The sequence below is a fragment of the Colius striatus genome, chromosome 2 (genome assembly GCF_028858725.1).
Source record: "Colius striatus isolate bColStr4 chromosome 2, bColStr4.1.hap1, whole genome shotgun sequence".
Taxonomy (NCBI): domain Eukaryota; kingdom Metazoa; phylum Chordata; class Aves; order Coliiformes; family Coliidae; genus Colius; species Colius striatus.
Window position 1 is genome coordinate 37,157,850 of NC_084760.1, and position 27,556 is coordinate 37,185,405.

Consider the following 27,556-nt stretch of genomic DNA (forward strand, 5'->3'; position numbering starts at 1 on the left):
CTTGACACCTGAAGTTCCCACATCATCACTGACTAGAAAAGTGGAAGCAAAAGTCATGGAAACCTCCAAGGAATAGAATTCATAGCAGGTAAGACACTGCCATGCAAGATGGTCAACTCTGGTCTCACACTAGTCTTCTACCCAGTTTAAGGGACTGGCAAAGTTGGCATACAGTTAGAAAGCACTTTTAAACTCAAGCCTTCGATCCTTTTGCCTGATCTCAAAGCCTTCTCATTACCAAGATTCCTCCAAACATTTTCTGATGTGAAACACACAGCCCACATGGTTCCAGTGTAAGCAAGAGGGGATTATAAACTAAAAAAATATAGTGGCTAGTTTACAGAACAAAAAGGGGTTTCTTACAGCTCAAAGTCTTTTAATATACAAATTGTGTGAACTGCAGCAAGGCCCACCCAGACAGGCAGCAGCTTTTGACTTCCCAGTTTTGTGAAGGACACCTTCCTCCACCTCCTCCCACACAACCTGTAGCACCCCAGAGGAATTGACAACTGCACTGAAGAACACTTAAGACAAGCCTGCTCTATTCTCCCTCCTTTGGAGGTACAATCTCCAAATCTGTCTTGAAAGCACATGTTAATAGAAAAGACTTGGAGATACCACTCTTGCAGCCCTCACCATTGTCAGACTCCTAGAGGGAGAAGACAGGTAACAAAAGAGCCTTGTGGAGGATTTACAACCATGGCCCTCAGCACCTCAGCTAGTATCTGCAGGGATGGGGACTCAACCACTTCCTCCAGCAGCCTGTGCCAGTGTTTAACAATGTTCTCTGTGCAAATTCTTTCTAATCTCTAATCTAAACCTCCTCAGGTGGAACTTGAGCCCATTTCCTATTGTTCTACCATTCATTACTTGGGAGAAGAGATCCACCTCACTACAAACTCCTTTCAGGTTGCTGCAGAGTGTGATCATATCTCCTCTCAGACTCCTTTCTCCAGACTAAATACCTCCAGTTCCCTCAGCAGCTTCGATTCAGACCTGTGCTCCAGACCCTTCACCAGCTTCGTTGCCCATCTCTGGACACACTCCAGCACCTCAATGTCCTTCTTGTAGTGAGGGGCCCAGAACTGAACACAGTATTCAAAGTGTGGCCTCACCGGCACCAAGTACAGAGAGACAATCACTGCCCTGGTCCTGCTGCCCACGCTATTTCTGATACAGGCCAGGATGCCATTGGCCTTCTTGGCCACCTGGGCACACTGCTGGGTCATGGTCAGTTGGCTGTTGATCAGAACCAGCACAAATTCTGCAGGAGACACAGAGATTACATTCAGGTCTCCTCTGCACCCAGTTTACATCCCAAACCACCACCTAGAGCAGTTCACCCACAACCCGGATATCCAGGGCAGGGGAGAGAGAAGCAGGCCACTCTTATCCTTCAAATTCTGAGCTGAACCTTCATATGTTTAGCACCAAAATTCACATTTGGTGTGAATTCTGCACAATTGGAATCCAGCTTCCTTAAAAAGATGAGTGATCTTAAAAAACACGTTTACCTTTTGAAGTATGATACAGAGCAGTGTTCACATCCATTCTTGCCAAAACATCATTTATTGCAGTATACCTTTACATGGCATACAGATAACCAAATGTTGCATCTTCTGTTAGAACTCGTATTTCATTTGTACCACTTAAATAACACAGAATGTCATGTTTGTTTCACAAACTGTCAGTTTAGACTACCAAAATATACAGGTTTTTTTTTTCCTTTCCCCCTAGCAAGGTTGTGAGGTACAACTGAAGTTTACCACTTTTATCTTCCTGTGCTTTACAAGAACCTTTTCATAGATAAACCTATCAAACAACATTTCTACATTCCTATACAAAGCAAAGAATTACAGCTGAAATTAACACCATCTGGTCATTGCATTAACCTATAAAAATTCATTCAGTTTAAAAAAAAAGACATAATGGACTTTGCAGCTTTACTTAACAACAGGCAGCTACAAGTATGCACAAGTTTTCCTTATGCATAAAGAAGAGTTTGGAATCAAGAAGTGGTTTGTTTTTCCTTAGGTTTGCAGACAAGGCACCAATTTTAGCTGCGTAGCAGCTCAGGAGTGTTCTATACTTCATTTCAGTTACATGGGTGTTACTGTTGCAGTGGTCTCCAATCACTCCCTCTGGCTCTACAGTACAAATATTTATAAGGGTTGTAAACACTTCTCTGCCCGCCCCACACCTTCTGCACTGAGCGATGAGCAACTTAACTTGCAAGAAGCTAACCAAAGGCAGAGCAGAAGTAAGGCTTGTGCAGAACACCACACTTAGTCAATTTGAGATACTCTGGGTAACTCCAGACCCTCACTGAGGCCTCAGTGCCTCACATCTGACAGCACCATAACTGCCAACAGCTTCAGGCATCCAGACTTTCCTCAGGAGGTGCTCTTCAGCCCTTACTATCCTGACATGCCTGGAATGGCTTCTCTCCAAAGTGCAGGAACAGCTTCTGAAGAGCTGTTCCAGAGTCGTGAGAGTCGAGCACGCCAACCGTTGCATATACCTAAGGCCATCTACACTTAGCCTTCATCGGGCTTCTTTCAGATGCTCTGCTTCTCTAATCTTTAGCTGCCAAGTCACGATATGCTGCTTTCTACCTTCTACCCCTGTGTGCCATGGTATTCTGTGGCACAGATGGCAGACGACATTCCAAGACAAGTCCTGGAAGTGGCACAGGGAGGCAGGTGCTACAATACAGCATCACTCACCCGGCCACTACGCAGCAGCACAGGACAAAGGCATTTGCAGCACGACAGTCCAGCCTAGATTCGGCACCTAAGAAGAAGGAATGTCTGCGATAGGACTGCTTAGAAAAATCTGTTTCTTACCAAAGCCTAGAAAGAGCAAAAGGGTAGTGGGACAGTCCAAGGCTATTAGTAAAAACAAACTCTCCGCTTCATTTTGGGGTTTGTTTTGTATTGGTGTATGCACCAATTGCTTAGGAGCTGGCTCCAAGTATGGGATAATGCTTGCAAAATACAAATTATTTTAAACCAACTGACAGTCATTTGCTTACCCTGCCCCTCACATCTCCTTTCACTAGGAAACATGTTCAGCTTGATGTTTCAAGGGCGTTAAGTGCTCCAAATATGGCAGTTAGAAAGAGCTAGAGGACTGCAGTGTGCCACATGTCTGCCCAGTGCAGTCATATCTTACACTTAAGACACATCTACGAGTTAAATAGGAAGGATCCCTGCTAAACAGAATGTGAGCACTGAGAATTCCTGCTAGCCCTTTCCCTAAATACCAAGAGGTTTGTACATACAGTGCTCCCTTATCTTCTCCCCATCGCCTGCCCCAGCAGTCTTTAGATAAATCAAAGTAAGTTTAGGAACTTGCAGTCCCACTTCTGTTAAACAAAAACCAAAGAAAGTTGTGCAAGAAAGCAGGGAATGTTCAATGAATCCAGATCTACTTTGTAGTTATAAAATTTCCATGGCAAAGTGGTAAGGGCCAAGAACCCAACGATCATATGGCTTAAGTTTAATGCAAAGCACACTAGGAGGTCCACGTGCAGGGAGAGAAGAGTCCAAGAGAGATGGAATAAGAATTGTCCTGAACATCAGTGTTTATGCATAGAATTCTTCTTGTTTGTGTGGTTTTTGGTATCCTCCATTAGACTGTTTTGGTTCATCCAGTGAATAGCTGCCTTCGTCTTTTTTCTTCATTCTGTACAGCATGAACACAACTAGAAACACTGCAAACACCAAGCCTACTAGTCCTCCAGCAATAACACCTAGAAGGGGGGAAAAGCCACAAATTACTCAATGTCACATCAGATCATGTAAGTAGAATTCTAAGTTCCAGATTGTTCCTTACTGTGTAGTCCCCAAAATCATGACTTCCTGAATTCTTTTGTCCTTTTTGCCTCCTCCCAAAACACTCATTCTGCCAGCACCCACAGCCTGCTCACCTACACAAGACAGACCTACAGAAACAAATCTCTCACTGCGTCAGCTGCAAAGCAGATAAGGCTATCAGGTTCAACTCTAGTAAGTGGACCCAGGCTTCATTACAGCAGTTTCAGTGCAATTTTTGAGAGGAGCAAAAGAATGGGTTTAAACATAAAATTCCAGATTTCCGGACACCAGTGGCTGCTTTGCTATTAGCAGATTCATTTTAGCCCCTGGTAGGATTTTGGCATCATGGAGTCATGAGTCACCACCCCCATTTCAGAGGTCTAACAAGGCTGGCTCTTTCAGGCTCAGAGCTGTACTTGCAGGACTCCAGTTTCTGCTGCCTGGGAGACTCCTACGAGTCTGCTTTTACCATCTAGAAATCCAGAATATCAGGTACCTCCAAGAACTTCTTTTCTGTCCATAATTCCCGAGGCTCCTGCTGCTTTGGCATTCCTCCCGGAGTCAGCTGGTACTTCTGAGTTCTGGGTGGGGACTGAGTCCTCATCTCTCGTCAGGATGAAGTCTCCCTGTTGCGACATACAAGGCGGGTTATCCATGTTTCTCATCATGACTGTTACCGGAGACTTTCCACAGTTTTGTTTTTTTCTCATCTAAAAGCCTCCACCTTATTAATAAAACTATGCAGTGTTTTGACAAATTACCACCCTTTCCTGCAAAACCTACTACATACTACTAAAGTCATCTCCCGAGAAAGGGCGTCAAAGCTACTAGTCCTCACCGGGTCTCCAGAACCATCTTCAGGAGTCTCCTCAGGTGTAGGAACAACATCCTTTGGAGCTGTTGTCGTGGGGTTGGCAGCCACATCTCCCTCGTGACGGACAGTAGAGTGAGGCTGAGGCACATCTTTGGTGTCTGGGCCAGCAGAGCTAGGGATTTTAGTTTCGAGCTCATGGACTGTGTCTAAGGCTTCTGAAGGAGTTACATGAATCATTGAAGGGAAGTGAGTAGTGGGGCTTCTCACTGTTGTGGTAACAGCATCACTTGTTGGTTTCTCATCAGGTGAGCCCATGATGAGTACCTCATCCTTCAATGCTACAACCGGCTCCTCTGTCACTACCTTACTAGTTACAAAAGGAGATATTCCTTCCTTTTCAGTTCGGCTCTCAGTCCCAGGAAATGGCTGTTCATTGAAATCCACTGGTGTTGCCAGTAACGAGGAATTAGTGGGTTCTTCTGGGACTTTCCAGGTGTGAGACTGGTCGGTCAGAGGACCTGCAAAATGAAACAAACATATGTTATCTTTGTCTGATTTAGAGACTTATTAACAGCATTTTCAGGACGCTGGTCTGCGGAGGATGTCTAACCTGAACAGCCAATTTTTGCACCAACAGCAGTTCAGTGTGCAATTTCTTATTCTTTTCAACGGAATAAGGAAAGGACAGACCAATGCACTACTCAGAAATACTTTGTCAGTCATCTTCTTCCCAAGGCAAAAGTGCTTGTCTGTTTGCAGACGAGTCAACAGGGGGGACATTTGCCTTCAGTACACTGGTTGCCCTGGATGATTACCTGACTCTTCTCCCACGAATATCTTTTATTGGATTCAGAGCAGCCACCCATATACTTGACAGCTTTAGGCACTGGCACATTTAGCCCTGATTTCAGGGTCTTATACCTGCAGAATATAATGTGGTTGGAAGGAAGCAGGATGCCGTGCTTCAGCTTTCCATTTCCTCAGTAACATCTCTCCTCAGTTTCAGCACTGAGCACCAAAGGTGTCTCATGCAGTTTAGTAATCATTTTGACAGACTTCTTTCCCATCCTAAAACCTCTTTATTCCACTTTTAGAAAATTATGGCCAATGGGAACTTGCATATCTGATGATTGATAAAATTTGTATATTGGCAGTTGGGGTTTACACACCCTCAAATGGCATCTCCTACCATAAGAGAAGACAAAGGCCTGCAAGAATATGGTCTCTCTTCCCCATCAATAGAGAATCACTCCAGTTCCATGAGATTCCTCGTGCAATTTCTCATATTAACAGTCATGTGGAATATACCTGCTTTTGCTCACTTTCAAGTCTCCTACTACTCATTTTCTGCTAATTGTTAGTATTTGAAGCAACACAAGATGAACAGATTAGGCTCTCTCTCTGTTCCCAACTCTCACATTCTGGGGCAAGGTGTGCATGTGTGATTCCTCCCTCCTCCCCTTTTAGCCTGGATGCTCATCAAGATCTCAATTGCCACATTCTGGAAGGATTGAGCACTAACAGTACAAGTGCAAGTAACTCACCTGCACCTGAACCTGAGAACGCATCGTCATCATCACCAGATGAATCAAGGTCTTCAGGAGGAAGGTTCAGATTTGTAGTTTGCTTTAAAGAGAAGGGGAAAAGATATGTTAGTGATACTACACAAGCAACACAGTAACTTTGAGTCCTCCAACAGGCTCCTGAAGGCTACATAGATTTTCTTTGTTCAGATAGCATTTTCTCATCTTTCTTCATTCCATCTCTCCTTCCCAAAAAATGTAGTTCTGGTTAGTCTACAGGGTGTTGGACAGGTCAGTCTTGCCATTGCTTCTCTGCACTGCCTCTGAGCTGCACTTGATTTGGGAAAGAAGAAAGCAAGGAATCCAATCAGAGCTGCATCCTGGTAGCAGCCAATGCTTGGTCCTCACACAACAATCATTCTGCTTCGGGTTCTGACTCCTGCGTCTGTGCTACCTACCAACTACTTCACCTGTGAATTACTGTGTTACTTCCAAGAAGCAAAAAGGAACAGTTCGGCTCCTCGGCCTTTTTAAGCCCCTTCAGCATTTTTCACATATCTGAAACCAACTGAAAGCAGAATAAAATTTCCTTTTTCTACAGGTAGCACTGAGACTAAGCTCTGAGACAGAAGCCAGCCTTCCATGCAGGAGAACATGGCCCTGGTTTTCTCCATTTATGCTTCAACGAATACACTAATCAGCACAGAGGTTCTGTTGCTGAAATACAAGGTCAAACCCTGTTCTACTGCATCTGTTTGTCGTGGCACACAACATTAAAAGCTGATATCCAAAAAGGAAGCAGAGTGACTACTTCACGCATCTTGTTGGCCTCTGCTGCATACACTTGCTGTTCCTTATTGGTACAATATTCTTGACTCTCAGTCCACAACTAGTCCCAAGTTTATTTCTGCAGGGCTATCATTATGTAGCCAGTCATTCTCCCTTCTCAGATTTCAAACCAAAGCCCTCTAAGTCTCTGCTTCTGAATTTCATCTTTCCCTATCCAACTTGTTTCCCTATTTGCTAAAAATTGGACTTCTACCCCATCTTCAAGATGCCCTTGTCATCCTTTTTCAGCACGGCCTCATCTGCAAGTTTAGGAGATATTGCACCGCATCATCCAAGATATGTACAGTTTCATTGGGAGTGCAAAATTCCATTTTATGATGGAATAACAACAGAAATTCTTGCCAGCTTTGCAACCAGGCCCACTGTATTTCTCTAGCTTGCATTAACACAGTGCCTCTTAAAAATTAACGTAACACTCATTTTCATACTAGGAAGAAGTTAGCCAGCACTAGCATGACCTGTCAAAGCAACTGAGCACTCTCATTTTCACTTTTTTTTTACCTACATGACTGTATTTACTATCTCCTTTTCATTCTTTTAAGACAACAGATTCATCCAGTTATCTTCTATCCTTAATATCTTATCCATTCCCTGTATTTGCATAGAATGACCAGTTTCCAAAGTATTTAACTAGTCCATTAGATTCAACCTCTCTGAAGACAAGTATGCAAGCTGTCACCAACCCAATTAAGCTGAAGATCTTCATCATTGTCATTAGATAGACCTTTGTTTTTTTTGTTTGTGGTTTTGTTTTTGTGTTTGTTTTCTTTTTTAAAGTAAACCCAACAAAGTTCACACAGAGATTAAACTTTTTAGCAGTTTCTCTCTCTACTGGGAAAAATACATAAAGCAACCAAACCACTTTTCCTCAAGTTTCTGCAAGTGTATTTCTAGAGTAATTTCCAAGAAGAAATTGCCCTTCAGTCTCTTGTTTTAGCTGCACGTCATGAGGTAATTTGGATTTTTAGATTTGTCCCTGCATGTTTGCACTGTGCTTTTGCACTCATCCACAGAAAGTAGGTCAGATAAGTACTTCCTGTATGTTTTCCTTCGTGTGTCGAAGGTCAGTGACTCACACAAGCTAATCTCACTGCACTTCAAATATTAAAGAGGATGAACTGTTGGTGCGTAAAGAACATGGAAAGAACTGCCAGGCTTCCCAAATTCTGCTCCCTTGAGCATCCTTTCCAATATGCTCAGAAGTGAGGTCAGACTTGGGAAAGTGCACCATTTTGTTTGATGGGGGTGTTTGGGACCATTTTTCCCCCTCCTTTCTGTGCAAGCACAAACCTTTGTTTGCTCACTCAGCTTGGTTTTGGCTGCAAAACAGGGACGCATTGCAAAAGGGAGGGTACACTGTCCTCCCAGCAGGAAGGCTCTACCTTGAAGCACTTAAAAAGCAATCTCTCCAGCTTCTTATTGGAAGAAAAAGGCTGTTTAAGATATATCAGCATATGCCTTTATCTAGGATTGAAGCTTACTTCCCCCCCTCCTGTCTGAATCTTCATGGGTAACATATAAGAACACCTGGACAGATTTGATGGTCTGCAGACCTCAGCAACACTTCTGAAAGGATCACAGACTGTCAGGAAATAAAAGAGCAACTCTTGATCTTGACTACAGAGACAGCATCCCTTCCTCTTGTGGTGCTGGTGGATGAGGCTTGTATAGTCACGACAAACTTTTTTCTTGTTATCCAGTGTGTTCAGCCTGCCTACCCTTACATTTCCCCTTACACCTGAGCTTTTAGCCTCTTCCCATGCTGCTGCATGTTCTGCATCTCCATACCTTTTGTCATGTACTTGTTTGCATCCTATTTTGATTTCTGTATCCTTAGCAGGGATCATAGAATCATAGAATTATTTTGGTTGGAAAAGAACATGAAGATCATCAAGTCCAACCACTAATCTCCCACTGCCAAGCCCATCACTAAACCATGTCCCTCAGCACTTCATCTATGCATCTTTTAAATATCTCCAGGGCTCGTGACTCTGCCAACTCCCTGGGCAGCCTGTGACAGAGTCTAACAACCCCCTCAATAAAATGTTCTTCTTGATCTCAAACCTCAACCTCCTCTGAGACAACTTGAGCCCATTTCCTCTTGCTTTCCTCCTCTTTCCTGTTGCTCTGGAGAAGAGACCAACCCCCACCTCATCACAACCTCCTTTCAGGCAGTTGTAAGAGAGTGATATTGCCCCCTTCTCTCTAGAGTTGTGCTCCTCATATCCCTCATCATACTTGTGCTCCAGACACTTCATCAGCTCTGTTGCCCATCTCTGGACACACTCCAGCACCTGAATGTTCCTCTTGTAGAGAGAGGCTCAGAACTGAACACATCACTCAAAGTGCAGCCTCACCAGTGCCAATTACAGGTGGACAATCACTGTCCTGGTCTTGCTGGCCACACTATTTCTGATACAAGCCAGGATGCCATTGGCCTTAGTTGTCCCGAGGGATCATAAGCCAGGCTGCTCCTCTGGAGTTACAGCATCCCCCTTTGATCAGATAGTTTGAGTTGGGATCTGAGAGGGGCTTTCTTTGCTCAAGTGACAGTATAGGATCATGTGCATGTGGACATCAGTCAATATCCACAAAGTGACATAACTTCATGATGTTGCCTAATTTCATGGCACACGACCATTAAGGAACATTTGCCTAATCTAGATAACTGTTTGGCTATTTAAAGACTACACTTCTTGCTTCATAGACCACAGCTTCTGTAGTAAGTAACCTTTCCTCATGGCACTGCAAAATAGAAGTACTTCGGAAAGGTCATGCTTCTGGAACCATCTGCTGCTGAAGGACTTCAGATACAGCAAGGTTAACACAAAACACTGACTCAGGATAGCATAGGAAGAGACTGAACAAATCTGGGTCTGCATCAGGAAGACAGACCATGTTGTTCAGTCAGAAAGTACCTCAAGGTCAAGGCTTTTCCATGACCTTTTATTGCAGGTGAGTTACACTAATGAGAAAGTTTTGATCAGTCAGGAGAATTAGGGGCACAGAAAACAGGTTGAACTACCATCACACAAAAGAGATGAAAATAAGTTCCAGCTTAAAGCAAGATTACTCTACCAAAAACTTTGCATTATTTCAGCTCAAAACTTCAGTATTAGACTGTTAGATACAGTTAGCTAATGTGGATGTGCTTTTAGAGATTACTTCCATCATCATTCAGTTTATTTTTCAGTCCACTGAGACTATTTATGGACCATTAAACATTGTAATTGATGCCAGAGAAGGTGGATGAACACACCGAAGTTCAGCTGGACTCAGGTGGATTGCTTGAAGGATCTCTGATGTTACCTCACATTGTAGTAAAAACCCTTCCAAACTTTATACTGCACCTAAAAGTAACAAACATGTTGCTTTTTATCATTTAACAAGCTAGTATGTTTCAGTTTTAGCAGTTCAGACAACCGATTAGAAAAACTTGCCTAGCCCTTTCCTTTTGGTATCACAGAATTCAGTTGCATGTGAGGGGTAAAATTAACAGTATTTTTTATATGCATTAACCAGTTCCCATTAACCAGTGAAAGACTCCCTTCTCTAAGTATCAAAGCAGCCTGTTGAGGGCAAACCCTGGGGAGACTGCTGGCCTCTGCTCTTGCTGAGCACTATATTGTTGTGGAACAATAGTTATTCAGTTCTGCTGAGACAATCAGAAAGCTGCTTAGTAGCATCTTCAATTTAATCAAGAATGCACCAGGCTTTCACAACTCATTAGCAATATTATTGGCTCCAGAAGTCTGACATACTCCAGATTTTTTTTTAAAGCATAATTTCTAACTACTCTTCTGTCTTCATCTTGGTCACAGTCTCAACACATGGACAAAACATGGAGTTTGCTAGCTGATCTCACTCTGCCCAAACTAGGAATCACATTTCTTTAATTTGGAGCCATGGTAGACGTATAAGGAAGGAGCTTTTTTCAATTGCTCTTTGAGGTAAGCAAAAACATTGGCTTTGCCACAAGCTGACACAGGCCCCAGACTAGATTAAGGATGATTATTAATCCTAGTTACAATCCATTACAGCACCGTTGAAAACACTTGAAATCCTCCATTATCTGAATAAAACTGTTAAATTTGCACATTTGTTTATCCCAATAAATCCTTCTTATTTAGCTGAAGATGAATGAGCTGTGATGAGCTCTCCCACCTCACACAGCTCCCTGAGCATCCTGCAAGATGCTTGCAACTTTATGGGAAGCAAAACCAGTAGCTTGTTCTTCCTTAGAGAGACATACAAGAACAAGTCAAGCATTTACTCTCTGGTCTGCCTACTTAATATGACACTGGAGCATCTAGAGAGATACTTTCAGAAGGATTTGAACAGCTCCAAAAGAACTCAGACAATGAGGCTGGTCTTTTACCTGTTTCCGTATATTGAAACGCAGAGCTAATCCCTCTACCAGAAATGCTATCTGAGGCAGAGCGACCTGAAGAGCTTCTAACCTCAGTTTTGCTATTAGTGTGTGGGAAGACAAAAAGCACTTACTGAAAGAAATTCTAGCTTTGTTAAACCTTGATGTTCTGCAGTTACTAGCCCACGCATGATTAACTCCTGTGCCACACGTTCATGGTCTTCAGACAGCTTAAATGGTTAAGGGAAAAAAAAATCCCAAACCCAAAAAACGCCCCCACCCCCCCAAAAACATACCCCAAAATCTCGCCAACCCCCCCCAAAACTACCAGCATCCTCACCTATCTTCCTCCTCCTTCTCTCTCTGCAGGCATATACACTGTTAGCATTAAGTTGACCATGCACACCTTCAATTTTAACAGTCAGACAAATTCTGGAGTAGCTGAAACAAAACTAATGCTTTTATGTGGCAAGTCAGAAAGTGAAGCTTGCCTGCAAATCTGCCACATCAGTCATCAGTAGCAGCGTGGCACCACCTCAGCTAATGGCTGTTCCAGTTGTTTCTCCTGTTACTCCACTGCTCAAGATAAGCACCAGTGCTGCTTGGTGACCCTGCGGGTTAGTGAAGTAGTCATCTTCCTAGAACAGCCAGCAATACAGACAAACAGCACGGGCCAAAGTACAGAAAGACAGCTATGAACTGTCCCACAAGCAGCCCATGGACTGCATCACCTAAATTTTAACAGTACTTTTACCCCCAGCTAGCCTTCCAGTCAAGGCTGTTTAAAGCATTACAACTATCTGCCCTCCCTGTTTCAGATGGTGTCATCTCCTCCCTCCCTCAGTGAGCTTTTGCCGTGTACCAAAAAGTTTCAGCGTTCCCACCCTTGCATCCATCATTATGTCAACCAGAACAAGGCTGGTTTGTGGCTCACAGGGTGCTCCTTCCACAGGGAAGTGGCTACGCAGCTGTCAAGAGGAAAGTAAAGGATGCTGGTTTTGCCCAGCAAGGCAAGCACCATTTTTGCAACAAGACGTAAGTAATTCAGTCAATTTGCTGCTTCTCTATCAGATCATTATGAATTAAAAAACCAAAAATCTGTAAATTCTCAAGTTCTTACTGGCCTCCCCTTCTATTCTTGGCTAGTGACTTGAGAAGGGGACTGTCTTTGAAAGAAAGGTGCTAGCTACAACAGCCATTGCTTTTGTTTGAAGCATGAGCTACCTGATTATCACACGGTAGTGACCTCCTGGCACTCAAGCTCTCAAGGCAGTAAAACACCTTCGGACACATACTCAAAATCAAGCTTTTAGGATCTATTCCACTATGGGCAGAACAGACCAGACTGTAACCTTTGCCCACTGCCCTCTAATCTTTGATATCCTTTTTCTGTCAAGTTTTGTGGCCACAGCTGTTAGAAGTATACTCTGATCTTTTGAATGAGCTGCAGTGGCTAAAGATGAGCCTCCAGCTGCTCTACACACACACACAGAGAACAGCTACAGTCCCAGTACTAGAGGCTTGCCTGGTGAAGTACCATGCTATTGCCCAATCAGCATTATATCCTCTCCTTACTGTGACAGAGCAACTTTTTTAATTAAGTAGGATTGAAACATAGTAATTCACATCCCAAGAGTGAAAATGAACCAGCCTGTCACCATTAGGCTGGGCTTCATATTCTGCAGGGAGGCCCTTTAAACTACCACCTCCCACAAGAGCGTGTCACTTCATGCTTCCTGGACTATCCCCTGCATGGCTGTTTGTGCAGTCTCATGGTGAACAAGATTAAGGAACTGGTCTGATTAAAAAAAAAAAAAAAGAGAGAGGAGAAAATATCATGCAAAGAATTTTCCAGCAGGACCAGTTCCCCGATCCTGCTGGGCGCATGAATGCACAAGTGTTTGCGTTGGCACAGGGCTGAGCGTGGCAGCCAGGGCTGCTTATGCAATTCAAAAAGTGACAGCCCAGGTTCCTGGGGTGCTGACACATATACATTCACTCACCTGCCCTGCGGCTGTACCCTGTCACTGCCACCCCTGACGGAAATGCACATCACCACCCTCAGATTGCGGCAACATGCTCATCAGAGGCTGACTCAAAACGGCTGCACGAGGTTTATACAAAAAGGAGAAAGGAGAGGGGTTGTAGGGACACTTCTCCAGAGAGTTAGTTTGTTCATGATGCATAAGATTTATTCCTAAGCCTGTCAGCAGTGCTTTTAAGTCCTCCCTAATCTCCTAAACACAGAAGTAAAGGCTAGATAGATATCTTATTCGGAAAAGCAGTAGTAATGTTTTTGTATTAAGCCACCTGAACTTTACAGGTCTGCTGTGATTGCCATTTAGTACTGGGCTACTAGTGTTTTGCACATCCTTCAGCACAGAGGGCTGACCAAAGGAGTAGCAGGAGTATAGGAGGTTTATGGACAACCAGAGCCAGGCAAGATTGTTGCCATGCTACACATAGCATCAATGACAGCATATCACTTCGTGCATGCTGCTAGGAGAGTAAAGAGCATTGCTTCTGATGCAGAACAGCTGAGCTGCCTCCCAGTTCTCCCTCAGCCAGCTCCAACAGAAGTCTGTTCAGAGCAGTAGGTTAGCATTTGTGCTCCTGCATTTTCATCTGGAGGATATATTAAACAACTAGTACATTACTACCCAGTGCTGCCACCCATTGCAGCCTGCTTTCAGCCAAGCAACACAGCCCAGGCCAATGTCTGAACCTCACTGACAGCTCAACATATCCCCAGACCTAGCACACAACAACTACTCAACTGTACAGTGGCAGGTGTGGGTTTATCACCACATGCCCACAAGTGGGGTACCTTTTGTCTCCCACGTTGAAGGCAGCCTGTGTTTTGAAGATGCAGACTAATGAAAAAAGTCTTTTCCCTGCAGCTAATCTCATAAGAAGCAGCCAGTTCAGTTTTATGCTGTAACTGCTTTTCTTTAAAGAGCCTCCTCTGTAGCTCTTTAACATACTTGATAGTTCAGGCATTACTTTCTTCAGATAGCATGAGAAAACCACAGTCAATGTATAAGCTCAAAGAGCTGTACAAAGTGTATGCAGCTCCATGAAGCCATACAGCCAACAGCACCAGCTCGTCCTGGGGAATTAATTTCAATCTATTTCAGGTGGCTTGAGCAGTGTGAGCTTAGACCAGACAAACCTAACTTGTCTTGAAACCCTCTGACAATAAAGTCACCAGCATTTCTTACATTCTAGTGTAGCCAAACCAGCAGAGACGACTCAGTCTTACAACAACAGTCAGTTCAGCAGCTTGTTTAGAAAAGCAGAGCTGAGGAATTGTTTAGTTTCAGCCAAAGCTTGGGGTGGGCTGCCTGTCAAAGTACCCTAAGGTTAAAAGAGAGCAGTATGCTGCAGGTCAGAAAATCTTTATGAAACAGAAACCCATACAGCAAAGGACTCTAGTAGCCCACAATCCACTACCTATGCATACTAGTAACTGCAACAGAGATATACACAACTCTCCTGACAGAGGAAGAAATGAAATGTGACAAGATCTAAGGTCCTCGCTGTCTCTTCCTCCCCCTGCAGTAGCACAGCCACATGCCTCCTGGCTACCACATACTCCCACATGGCTAGTTTACAATGTGCATGGTGACCACAGCATAACCCAGCACCTGCTGCGGAGTTCAGGCAGGTGAGGTTGAGCAACTCACTTTAGACAAGTCATCAGCAGTTACAGACACAGAAATGGAGACCGGACTTTGTAGCATTGCCCTTCCACACATATAAACACATTGACCTTACGTTTCCAACAGCAGTCCCACCAAAATGAGTCCCTGCTCTCATCCCCACCTTGACCTCTGCTGTCAAGAACACACAGACTCACTTGCATCTGGGCACAAATTCCTTCCCTTGTCCCCTCTCTTGGTCTTCCTGTCGTATGGGATCAGCACTGAGGACTGTCACTGGAATGAAACTCAGTACAAAACCACCAAGACTTCACGGCCAGTGCAATAGTGGGCTTCAGAGCACCTGAGTGCTCCTTGCCAGCATACAAGGGTTGGAAAAACCCATCTCCATTCCCCACAAAGCTGAAGAATAAGCCAGTTCCCAGTAAAGCACACCAGTTAGCATTACAGCCCCGAGACTGATGAATGGAGTCCATGGCTGGGTCTGAGGGAAGAGCTGTGAAGCAGCTGGTGTCTCCATGCATCCTGTTTGAGACTGTCTTCTCCACGGGCCTGTTAGTTCAAGGTGGTCACTGTGCAGCTGCAGGCCATGTGCCGGGATGCCGAGAGGCTCAACCCCACATTCTCCTCCTGCTAAGGCCATCACTGCAGAGCAGAATGCAAGTCTGCAGCTCACCTCAGGACACAAGAAAGGCAGTTCAAGGACTTTGGTCCCACAGCAGCACAACTTGCTCTTTTCAGCCATTCTGCCCAGGAAGCCTCAGCTCAGAAATAAGAGATGTGCATCAGGAAAGTGTGATGTGGTCTACGGCATCTCAAACCTTTAAGTTAGCTTGGTGGCATACTGTGAATCACTAATGCTTCTAAACAGCCTCAGGAAAATGTGTGTGCCTCTGGCCCTAGGGAAGCCCATTTTCCTGGAGGCAAATGCCACACAATTTGGCTGGTGCAACTACTACTCATTTCAAATTACCTCCATGCCTGCTTTTGTGTGATCAGCAAACTACTTCAAGCAATACTATACCTACACAAGTGTTCTGAGCTGAGCGGATGTGCCTCCAGAAGTCAGAAGTGAATGCATCACCATGCTACACAGTATTGTGGGGAGGAAAAAGTTCTGCTTCACCTGGGGAAGGGAAGCCAACATGCAGCCAGGAATGCTTCCTGCCTCCAAGAATTATTATCAGGCAAGACTTAATGCAACAGCCTTCAGTATCCAGGCACACGGGGAGAAGACCTGGGTTATTATCCTCATCCTGGGAGTTTCCCTCTTCTCCTTGAACTCCAGCAATTACCTAGAGCAAGATATGCCAAGGAGCCAGGAGACAAAAGCTGTAATATCTTTTCGAAGGATCACAAAAGCATTTTCACTCTATTAGTGATACATATGTATGTTTCTAATTTGAGTAAACTGCTTGCAGTGCTACACTAGGTCAGTGAAATCCGAGTTTCAGATAAAAATCCCTACAGTATCATCAGACTAAGAATTTACTGGCAGTCCTTCTGCTCCCTAGCAGCTAGGAGGTTGTTTAAACCTCAGCAGAAAGATGAACTTGCAACCCTGGGGTACTAAATCCTCAAGCTAAAGCAGGTTAGTTGGTAAACTTAATGAGACTACCTAAGCCTACAAATAGTTACAACAAAAGGGCTGACATGGTATTCTGATTGGTTACATAAATTTACAGTGGAAATGTGACAGGATCTAAGGTCCTCCCTGTCTCTTCCTCCTCCTGCAGTAGCACAGCCACATACAAGGTTTTATAGGATATATTCTATAGCAACTGGAAGTATCCTATAGCAACTGCCTATGCACAAGACAACAAAAACTCCTTTCTGTTTGCTGACACTTCAGTAGCAGAAACACTTGCCAGCTGTAAGGCCTGCTGCTATCAAATGCCTCTTTAGCTTCCTAGCTGATCTGCTCAGTTTACCTTACAGGACATAAATCAAGTCCTTCATATCACCACAATCAGTCTGAAACTCAATATTTCAAGACAATGCCTTCTTGATCACTTTTGTAGACTTCATGATTTCTCTGGAATGAGTCATGATGAAGTCTCCAATATTTGCAAAATGGGTTTTTGCTAACAACCCCTATTTTCTGTACACACATCCTGGATATATGTTACCTTTCAGTGTTGTATTCCATCATAAATCTCGTACTCGGCTTCTCAGTTACACCAACCCTTTTCAGGCACACTCCTCCACTGAAGAGTTGACTGATCAGGGAAGTATCCAGAAAGCCTAGCTTGAACAGACACTATCTCCATCTCCACTTCACATGTGCACACCAGATGACAGGACCAGTCCTATCCCACAGATTGATCCCTCGGTGCAGTTATTTGCCAGTCTGCTACAGGAGACTGAGTATTTGCAAAGGAGCTGCAGAAGCAAGTTAAACTTGGGCACCAAAGTGAGCCAATAGCTGGCATTCAGCAACTCCCTTCTGATTTAATCATGCTCCCTACAGCTGAGCTCTGACCAGTTCTGAGAAACCCCATCCTTGCACAGCAGGACTCACACTGCTCAGCTGCTGGCCTGCTAAGACACAACTTGTGAGTCTCAGTCTGCAGCCAGTTGCTGGACTCACACGGACCATGCCAGCAGCTTTAGATTTTGGGTTTGATCCCATGCAGGGCAATTCCTGTGCCTCAGAAGGTCTTACACTAACACACACTAAGTGCACTTTTTGCATTTGCTTCTACGCCTCATCATTTCCAGTTTCAAGTAAAACAGCATGATGTGAAGAAATCAAGTCTCTCCCTACATTATGGCGATCAGTCTTTTCTCCCAAGTAACATAAAAATAGAAAATGGCCTCAAGTTGCACCAGTGGAGGTTTAGATTAGAGATTAGGAAGAACTTCTTCACTGAGAGGGTTGTCAGACACTGGCACAGGCTGTCCAGGGAGGAGGTGGAATCCCTGGAGATATTTAAAAGCCGTGTAGATGAGGTGCTGAGGGGCATGGCTTAGTGGTGGGCTTGTCAGTGTGAGGTTTGTGGTTGGACTGAATTATACTTTCCAACGAAAACAATTCTATGATTCTGTGATGGAAGCATGCTACCACATCTCCTTTATCCACAGTGTTGACTAAGTCTGAGTTGTTTATAATGCAGAAGTCATCTTTGCCACAGAGATGCAGTTACACCACTACAACTAATCCATGCACACAAGGACTAAAACATCTCCACCAGATGCAGGAGCCACATCTCTGATCAGGAATACCCAATTCCCCCATACCAAAGTCTTCTCCAAAGAGGCACTTTCTTCCACATAATCTAAGGAGTTTATGAGTGCAGGTGATGAAGAAAAGCAGCATGTAAGTGTTCTGAGTACTACAAGTCTCCTCAGAATAAACAGCAATAGGCCAGATGGTCTTTAGGTACAGGTTGGACCAGATTTCACTGAATTTTTCTAACATAAGACACAGTTCAGACTGTACACACTAAGAAATACTCATGCTTATAGTCACAGAAGCATACAGTAAGTGACAATATAAAATGGTGCAGAGATCAAGCTCTCAGTGCCTATTCTTAGGACACTAATGGTCTCTATGTGCAGTTTTAGAAAAGCACTGGTAATCCAGCATCTAAGATGAAGTTCTGACAGCAGTCACTTACTACTGCCCCCTTTACAGTTAAATTATGCAACACCACACGGAGCTTATGGAAGCTGTCTGGTGTACTTCTCAGCTGAGTCATGAGGGTGGTGAAGTATCATGTCAAAGCTGAAGCATCAAATGAAACCCTCCCATCAGAAACAGTCTTAAAAAACAAAAGTGTTGCTGCAAATTTGCTCCAGTCACCCATAGTTCTGCTCATTTCAGAGATTAACGCTGAGTATCTCTTGACCACCTACCCAGTGGGTTAAACTTATTGTCTCTGACCTAGAGTCACTGAGTTGCACTGTTTAGTACCACATCATACCACAGAGCCCTGAAGAAAGGACTGTTGCAAAGGCAGGATAAGTCTGAGAGCTTCCCTTTGACTCAGCTGTTATCCAAGACTCACTGTAACCAATACTAGCTTCAGCTACCTCCTGCCTTCATTTTGAGGTACACAGCTTGTTCACTTGGCTTCCCTGTGGTCATTTCAGAGAAATCACCAAATCAGTTGAGGAGGTTAGAGTTCGGGAAGAGATGCTACCACCTTCATGGAGTCTAGTTGCTCTCCTGCCTCACATGGGCAACTGCAAGACTTAAGTTGTGATTGCAACATCTGTGCATCTTACAAGTCTATGGACTTGATGATTTAAAGATCTTTTCCAATTGAAATGACTCTATACTGTGAAGAGACAGGAGGAATCAGTCATGTCACCTCTGATGGACTGTCAGACATTATGACCAGTCAATAAAACAGCACTAAAAACTGCAGGGCAAGGTGAAGTGCTTTTGTACCAAGTCACTCTGAGCACAACACATCCCTGAGTTCAGACAAGTCTCTGGCAAGGATTATCATCAGGCTAGCTAGATGCTATGTAATAAATCAAACATGTAAGACACTGTTCAAACATCACCAAGTTAAAAGACATTTCATCTACAAATATTCTTCCAAGTCTACTCACTGACTACCAAGTAGAGTCAGCACAGTATCTCTGTAAAGAAAGTCAAACAAAAGGCTGAATTCCAAAAGCACAGGCTGAATCACTGGCACCATCACTATTACACTGAACTGTATTACCTGTTCCAGGTTTGTAGTACTCACCTCACAAACTGCAGTTAGTTTTCTTGCTCAACAATTCTAGTTGCTGCAAGATTTCTTGCCTAGCTCTAGCTGCTCATCCTTCTGAAGCACCCCAAAAGGCTGAGTTTTCAGTGACATAATCATGAATTCCCATTACAAACTTTCACTTTCTTTTACTGGATACTGCAGTTTTCACTATTCCATAATATTCCAGGCCTGCTACCAGAGACTCACTGGCTACAGCAAGACTGGTAAATAAAACAACATCAGGGAACGTCCCGAGCACTGGAACATGACCTATACCATCAAATTATCAGAATGATTTGTGGCACAGTGTTAAGCCTTGACAACTGGTGTGCCCCAAAACCAGGCAGGGGAAGGTACCCCAGCAGTACCCTTGGGAATAGGAATGTTAAAGGGTAGGAATGTTAAAGGCTAGGTCAGAACATAAGATTTGTGATATGACTTGGATTCCAGCATTTAATTTGGCCACAGCTCATTTTACGTAAGGTTTGGTGGATCTTTTAACCCCTCTGGCTGCACACTGGGGAGATGGAGGCATACTGAGCATTCAGCACTGCTCAGCTACTGCGGGAATCACTTCTAATTACTCATAATGGCATCTTCCATCTTCTGTAGCAAGAAGCTCACCACCATTCCACAGCTCAGTGCTACTCCAGATGCAGACTGAGAACTTTTTGCGAGTGAAGCTTGCTTCAGAGCAGAGCCACTGGTGCTGGAGGATTAAGCTAGCAGCTCTCCTCTTCCAGGCCGTGAGTCAGTTGATGTGAGCGCAAGATAGCAGAGCACTCCTTTGCCACTGCCCAGACATGCCAGAGTCAGCCTCTTTTGTTAGGCGCTTTGTTCCCTGATGGGAAAGTAGTCACAATCTAGATGATTCCTCAGTTAGGACAGAAAGAGATTTAGAAGTCAAAGCTGTCTAGCTGCAGGCTGTTAGGCAAGTTTCGATGCAAGCCTCACTACCACCTTTCCACTGCACGTAGGTGCCACTTACACCCTGTTAAGAGCCACTGAGGTGGACAAATCTGATTTGGCCGTCAAATCTGCCAGCATGAGAGTCTCTGTTACAGTTTCGTAAGCACAGAGCACAGCAAGGGAGTGAAAAATATCACTAATATATTAGTGTTTGTGTTGGATACGAATTCAAGCAAGCTTTGGGGTTCCTCTAGTTTGGGCTTTTATGCTCCTCTAACCCTTCAACTTCTTGACCAAAAGAAAGCCTGGGCTCTCTCTCTAAAGATACCTGTTAGCTGGTCAATGGGATAACAGGTTCTCTCTTCTGCAGAGGTGCTCTTACATGAGGTTGATGTTTTGGCAGATACACAGGCTGCTCTGACCTCCTATGGTTGTGTAGAACACAGGCAACAAAATCTCCCAAATTACCATCCTGGAGGCAGGGCATACAGCTTCCAAATCCTTCTTGGAGCTGGTCAACAAAGAACAAGTGACAGGGATAGATATCTCCCTATATATAAATATATAGATACCTATGTCTTCAAGACACATCTGGACACCTTCCTAGACCTGATCTAGGTGGACCTGCTTTTGTAGGGGGGTTGGACTAGATGATTTCTAAAGGTCCCTTCCAACCCTACCATTCTATGATTGTATTTCTCCATTCCAGTGGTCTCAAAGCATACAATAAGGCAGCAATAAGTTCCTGTTTTGGGACAGAAAAGAGACAGGTAGTCTCTTCCTACATCACTGTGGCTGCCAGCTCTGATTCCCAGGGAACACACAAAGGCTCCCTACCAACAGGACCAGAGCAATATTGCTATGACACAGAGCTTCACAAGAGCTCTCATCTGGAAATCATTACGTTAATCACCACTTGCTCTCCTGATGGTAGACTGCTTCCACTCTCCTCTGACCACCTCTGGCTTCAACATAAAGTCTGCTTATCTAGTAATCCCTAGATGCAAGGGGCTGGACTGCTGGCTGGCTCTGACCAGGATGCATACTGCCACCAGCATTAGTTTCTAATTAGCAGGGCTTTCCTGCATACAGCACAGGACAGTCATGGTCTGCAGTGCTGCCCAGACAGCGTGATCCCCTTACAACTGGAGTAAAGTTTAAGCTTCCTTCCATTTAAGGGGCAATAAGCTCCTCATCACGTGGCACAGGCAGACAAAGAGCAACCCCCCGCTCTCTAGCTATGGCTGGCGTACACTCAGGGTATGGAGCCAGGGCAACCCAGAGAAGGTGTTGCTGTACTTTGCAGGTTGGCAGGAGTGTGTGCCTGGTACTGCCTATAGCCAAAAATCAAGACTGTCAGCCTCTGTTTCCATCATGGGCACACAAGACATTGTCATTACTACACAGGCAGCACAGAAAAGTTACAGGCTGGAGTATGACGAGAACACTGAGTCTCCATGAAAGGCAAGATACCCATGAGCATTATAAGCAGGCTGGCAGGTAGTGTCCATCTTTTACCAGTGCCTTTGATTTAGTAAGGAGTCATTCTGCAACAGCAATCCTGAACACCTCTCAGTTATTAGAAAAGCCCTGAACACTAACAGACAAAAATGAGTGGACATTGAAGAGAACTACTGCAAAAACTGAGGCTATGGAGAAGATAGTTCTGCCAGAGAGTACAGCAGTGGAGTGGGAAGAGCTCTTTAACTGATCAATACCCAAAGGAGTTTCAAACTAGAAGCCCAGCAGGGAAAGCCATGACTTCCAACACCTCTGTGACTCAGCTGCAACTGCAGCTCTAGTGACTCAATGGGAAGTTCTATTACCAACTCCATCCAAATCCTACTAACACACTGGTTCCTATCCAGCAAAGCAAGCCTCACTGGTGAGACTGGTCTCATGTGGTGAGATACAAACATTACAGTCAAGCATGGCAAGCAGCCCAAGCTAACAGACTCCGTTGGACCCACGCCGGTTCAACAAGACCCAGAACGTCAACTGCAGCCAAGCGCTCCTTGAGAAACTGAGAGATTGGGAAACCACCACATTAGCAGATGTTGCTCCACAAGAGTTGCTTGTAGGAGGTCCAAATGTTATCTCACCTTGAGGTAAGTCTTCATGGTGCAGTAACTCTTCCACTAGCATCTCCACGGTGGAAAGTGCACTACCCTGGGTTTCTAGCCAGGCCAGATAAAGCTCATTCCTGTGGTCTACCAGTAGCCAGGCAGAACAGCAGTTCAAATGAAGTTATACTAGTCAACCCTAACTCAGAGGCCTGTTAACAAAATTGACGCTTGGTACTCGTAAGGAGACCAGAAGTCCTTGCACTGTTGTTGGTCAAAGCAACTCTGCAAGTTCACTACCTGTATCAAAGTCTAGGAAGCAACAAAAGTTCCTCGCTTCTATTCCACAAATAAGCTATGCCTTTAAATACCAAAATGCTCTAACACCTCCTTGACAGCTAACAATCCCACTCCCTCTCCCAAATACATCCACTTATGTTTCTGCTCATATTTCTCACTTCAGAATGCCGATACAGAACCCAACTGTGCTCCCCAATTTCTTCACAGCCTTTAGCAGAGCAAGACTACAGGGCTGTTTGGAGGCACCCATCCAGTGGCACTCAAAGAGGAAAGAGCTGTTCTTCCTGCTGAAAGATGACGTTTCCCACTGCTTTGCTCTTGGCACAGAAACAGCACCTGTCCAGTTTGTTTATGGAGAGAGTTACCACAGAAGTTTCACAAATAAAAAGACTATTGCTTTGAGATAAATAGCTCTCGGATAAAAACACTAAAGTCAAGGTGGCAATACTCCCCTCATAGGCAAAATGAGATCTAGTTCACAAAACCCCAGTAAAGCAGCTCACCCTGAGGTAGACATGCAGGGGCTGGTCAGATAATTGCTCTCTTTGGCTCCACTGATTACACTGCCATGACCATAATAAAAGCTTAGGCACCTAGCACGTATGTAGGCACCTACATTTAGGTGCCTTTACATCGACTGAACATTGATTTCAGTAACTAGTGCCATTTGAAGTACCCTATGTCTGCAAGTGCATCCGTCTTCATCTGTCCCATAGTGCTGAACTAACAGCTGTGATTTAACTAAGAGTAGGAGCAATCCAAGATGAAAATACTAACGCTACACTGCTGACACACTGCAATTTCATCACTGACAGCACCTCCTCGGGAAAGAAGTCCTATATTCTCTCTCCCAAGAGACTCCCTCCTCCCTGTAAGCAGGCCCCAGCTCTCTAGATGTCACATGACACAAACAAGTATGCAACATCCTTCTCGGATATATTAATCATAGAATGGTAGGGGTTTGGAAGGGAGCTTTAGAGATCATCTAGTCCAACTCCCTTGCCAAAGCAGGTCCAGAGGGGTTCTTGGACACAGGAGCCACTTCAAACAAGGTTAGGACCAAGTGCTGCTAATATAGGCCACCTGGAGACCTCCAAGCACTAGCAATGCAAAGCACATGCTTAAAGTGGACCAATTTTGCTGTTAAAACAGCAGCCCACATTTCAGGTTAGTGCACTAGCTTAATTTTAGAAGGCTTACAGGTTTCTTGCGCTTGCTGTGACTTGTCTGGGGTTGTCAGAGAGGATTGTTTGGTTTCCAGAAGTTTCAGAGTGCTACCATTAAAAATGTTAGCTCTTCTAACCACTTGAAACCAAGGCAAACCTGGAACAAGCTTGCACCAGAGCCCCCTTAGATGATAGAGACCACAGCTTATTTGACTCTGCTCTAATCAGAGCAGACCAGATGCAATAGTCACCATTTCACTGGGAGGTCCCCACTAGCCACCAGCGAGTGAGTGAGCGAGCTCTCAGACAGAGAAGTGCTGTTTATAGTACTTGATAAATCGTGTGACGCTGCTCTGCACGCACTAGAGAAGAAAGTTTTTCCTCCCTATTTGCTGCCGACATGTTTAATAAGCAAGATGGACTACCTAATTCCTTCTAATTAGTTTACATTCAGCTAGGAATGACATCACTCTTGAAAAAAGGTCCTGCCTGCTCTGTTATGCTTGTGTTAGCTGCCAGCACACGGCTACACGGGATGAAAAATAAAACCCAAACCTCTAGTGTCCCTTGCCACGCAGGCTGAGCTGCCCTCCTGCAGCAGGCTATGCATCCTGGCTCACCTGGCTTCATGGCAGGGTTACACCATGTAAAAGTTTCCATTTGAGGGAATAACTAGGTTAATCCATCAAGATGCATCAGCCTTCTTATTTCAAGGAAATCGGTGCCCTTATCGTAACAAGAGAGTGCAATTACTCTCACACAAGGTGCTTTGAGCAATAAAGTATCACCCTAGGACAGAGAGGAACCTCCCAAACAAAAAAAACAACCATTGTTTGGCCACTTTCGTGTTCCTGCTTATTACTTTTACGACAATAGGCATGGAAGACTCAAAGTCATGTGGCAATAGCCACGGGTCAAGTGATGTGCCAGCAGCGGCACACTCTCCACTGCAAACCTAATGCAACCATGGCACTGCAATCTGCCACAGGAAAAGGACCGTGCAAGGTCACTCTGCTTTCTGTGCCCAACACAAGAGGCTCTCTCCCATGCAGTGCAAAAGCATAATTATTGCAGACAGGTGGGAAAGGCAGTGTCACTGACATTCCGACATGGGAACAAGGCCACATGCTCACCAGGAGAGAGATGGCCTCAGCACTGAGTGACCACCACAGAGAGCCCCAAGCACTTCTGCTCCTCTGTGTCACCCAGGGAACCTCTTTCCATCTGAAGCGTCATCCAGGCCTGCGTGTAGGGAAACTCCAGACAAGCATTTTCTTTATGTCCTTATTTCTAGTAAGAAGTATTTCTCATAGGGGAACTTTATCCAAATACACTAGGGAGGCTACAAATTAACCGCGGTTTTTCCATTTTATTCAGTGGAGAGCTCGTTTGGGGAGCCATCAGCAGAGCCCTCTCCCCATGAAACAGGGCTGGCTACACCTGTCATTTTTACCTACAACTACTCACTACCACGAGGGCTAGAAAGGTGTGTGGCCACACATACCGGTGGGCTCTACAGACAGAAGGGTGCACCAAAATGAGGTATTCTGAGCAGCTCGGACCCTGCCGGGCTGCAGTTCAACTGAACTGCTGCTGTAGTTCACCTCCAGACGGGTTTCAAATTAACTCGAAGGAGAAATAAAACGCCCAGTTTTGGCTCCGGGGGTGCTGCCCGCTCACACGCATCCTCGCACTCCGCTTCTTCCTCCCAACTCACCCAAGGGAGCGGCCGCGCCGGCACGCAGCAGCGGGCGCGCCTCGCCACAGGACGGCGGCTCGGGCTCAGCTCCCCCTCCCCGGAGCGGCCGAGGCCGCGGGGACTCCCGTCCCGTCCTGTCCCGCTCCCACCGCACGTTGCCGGGGGCTCCGAAGGGCGCCGCCGCGACGGGCCCCGGCACGGGGGAGCGGCACCGCGAGGGGCGGGCGACCCCTGGCGGTCGCCGGGGCTCCCCGGGGCGGGGCGGCCGAAGCCGCGGGCCGCGGTCTCGGAGGAGGAGGGAGCGACTCTCGCACCGCGGCCCAGAAAGCGGCGAGACCCCGTGCTTAGAAGCCCTGCATAGGCGGGTGCCGGAGGCAGCGGCACGCCGCAAGCCGCCGCCCGGGAGGGGCCGCGGGGCGGATCGCCAGGGGCTGCTGCCGAGCGCGGGCTCCGGAGAGCGGAGGGTCCGTGCGCCGAGCCCGTCGGCAGGAGTTTTGTTAGCGGGCTGAAATAACCGGCGTGCGAGCGTCCCCCCTCCGGGCGGGCTCTCCTCGCACAAAGGCGGTCGGGAGCAGCTGGCTCCCGGCTCCCCCCGCAGCCAGGCTGTGCGGGGCACGGCACGGAGAAGTCTCAGAAGTCACCCGTGACCGCGGGGGAGGGCTGCCCGGCCGCAGCCGAACCACAAAGGGCCACATGCGAGCCCTCGCCCAAACTTACGCTCACCCCGCTCCGGGGCGCACCATGCCGGCGGGACGACGTGAGCATCATTCTCCCCGCCCCCCCCCCCCCCGCCTCCACCCTGGCCCCTTCCCTGGGCTCACCGAGGGGCTCCCGTGGGGGGTCACTGGGCAGCACCGCCCGCCCCACCGCCACCGGGGCGGGGCCGCGGCGCGCCGGGAGCGGCCGCAGCGGATCTGGTTTAAATTAAAGCTTGCGAGGGCAGCCCGGGCTGGAGCCCGCCGCCAGCACAAAAGGCCACTGGAACCCCCTCCCCAGTACGGCACAATACGGCTCTATGGCGAGAACCTGTTGGAAGGGGGGAGCCAGGCAGCTCACAGGAGCGGCGGCCGCCCCCCGCCCCGGCCCGGCGCCGCCGCCGCCCCGGTCCCGGTCTCCGTCGCCCCACGTGCGCCGCGCCGCCGCCCCTCCCTCCCGCTCGCCGCGGGCTCACCGGGACAGCAGCCTGGAAGCAAAGGGCCACCAGCCACACGGACACCACGTTTATCATCCTTCCTCCTCGCCAGGCCTCGGCAGCGCGCAGCCTGCTTCTCCTTCCCGCCGTCCCCTCCGCCGCTTTTGCCCCGCTCCTCTTAGTCTTCAAGTAGTTGCCGATTTTCTCCCTTTTCTAGTTCTTTGGTTTTTTCCTTTCCCTTTTTCTTTCTTTTTTTTTTTTTTCCCCCCTCTCTTCAGGAGCCGCCGAACCAGCCTCCCAACAACGCTCTGCGGCAGCGAGGAGTTGAACTCTGTCTTTTAATGAACCCACTGCAACAACCTTCACCTTACGGCCACCCCCCGTCCGGGTCCGGCTCCGCCTCCCCTCCCCTCCCCTCGGCTCCCCGGCCCGGCCCGGCCCGGCCCCGCCGCCCGCCCCCGCTTCCTGCCGCTGCCGTACCTGCGCCGCACCGGCACCGGCATCGCCTGGCACCCACCCCCACCCCTGCCGCTCCCCTCCCAG

The 27,556-nt window shown here is 46.3% G+C and overlaps 1 protein-coding gene across 1 annotated transcript; it reads right to left on the minus strand.

Annotated features, from left to right (window-relative positions):
* Window positions 1-1,550: 1,550 nt before the first annotated feature.
* On the minus strand, window positions 1,551-27,389 carry SDC1 (syndecan 1). The gene is made up of 5 exons (XM_061989974.1): window positions 27,053-27,389; window positions 6,177-6,258; window positions 4,657-5,150; window positions 4,315-4,444; window positions 1,551-3,754 (listed from the first exon to the last, which is right to left on the minus strand). The coding sequence occupies exons 1-5, from the start codon at window positions 27,107-27,109 to the stop codon at window positions 3,588-3,590; spliced, it is 930 nt and encodes a 309-aa protein (XP_061845958.1). The 5' UTR covers window positions 27,110-27,389; the 3' UTR covers window positions 1,551-3,587.
* Between the last annotated feature and the right edge of the window lie 167 nt (window positions 27,390-27,556).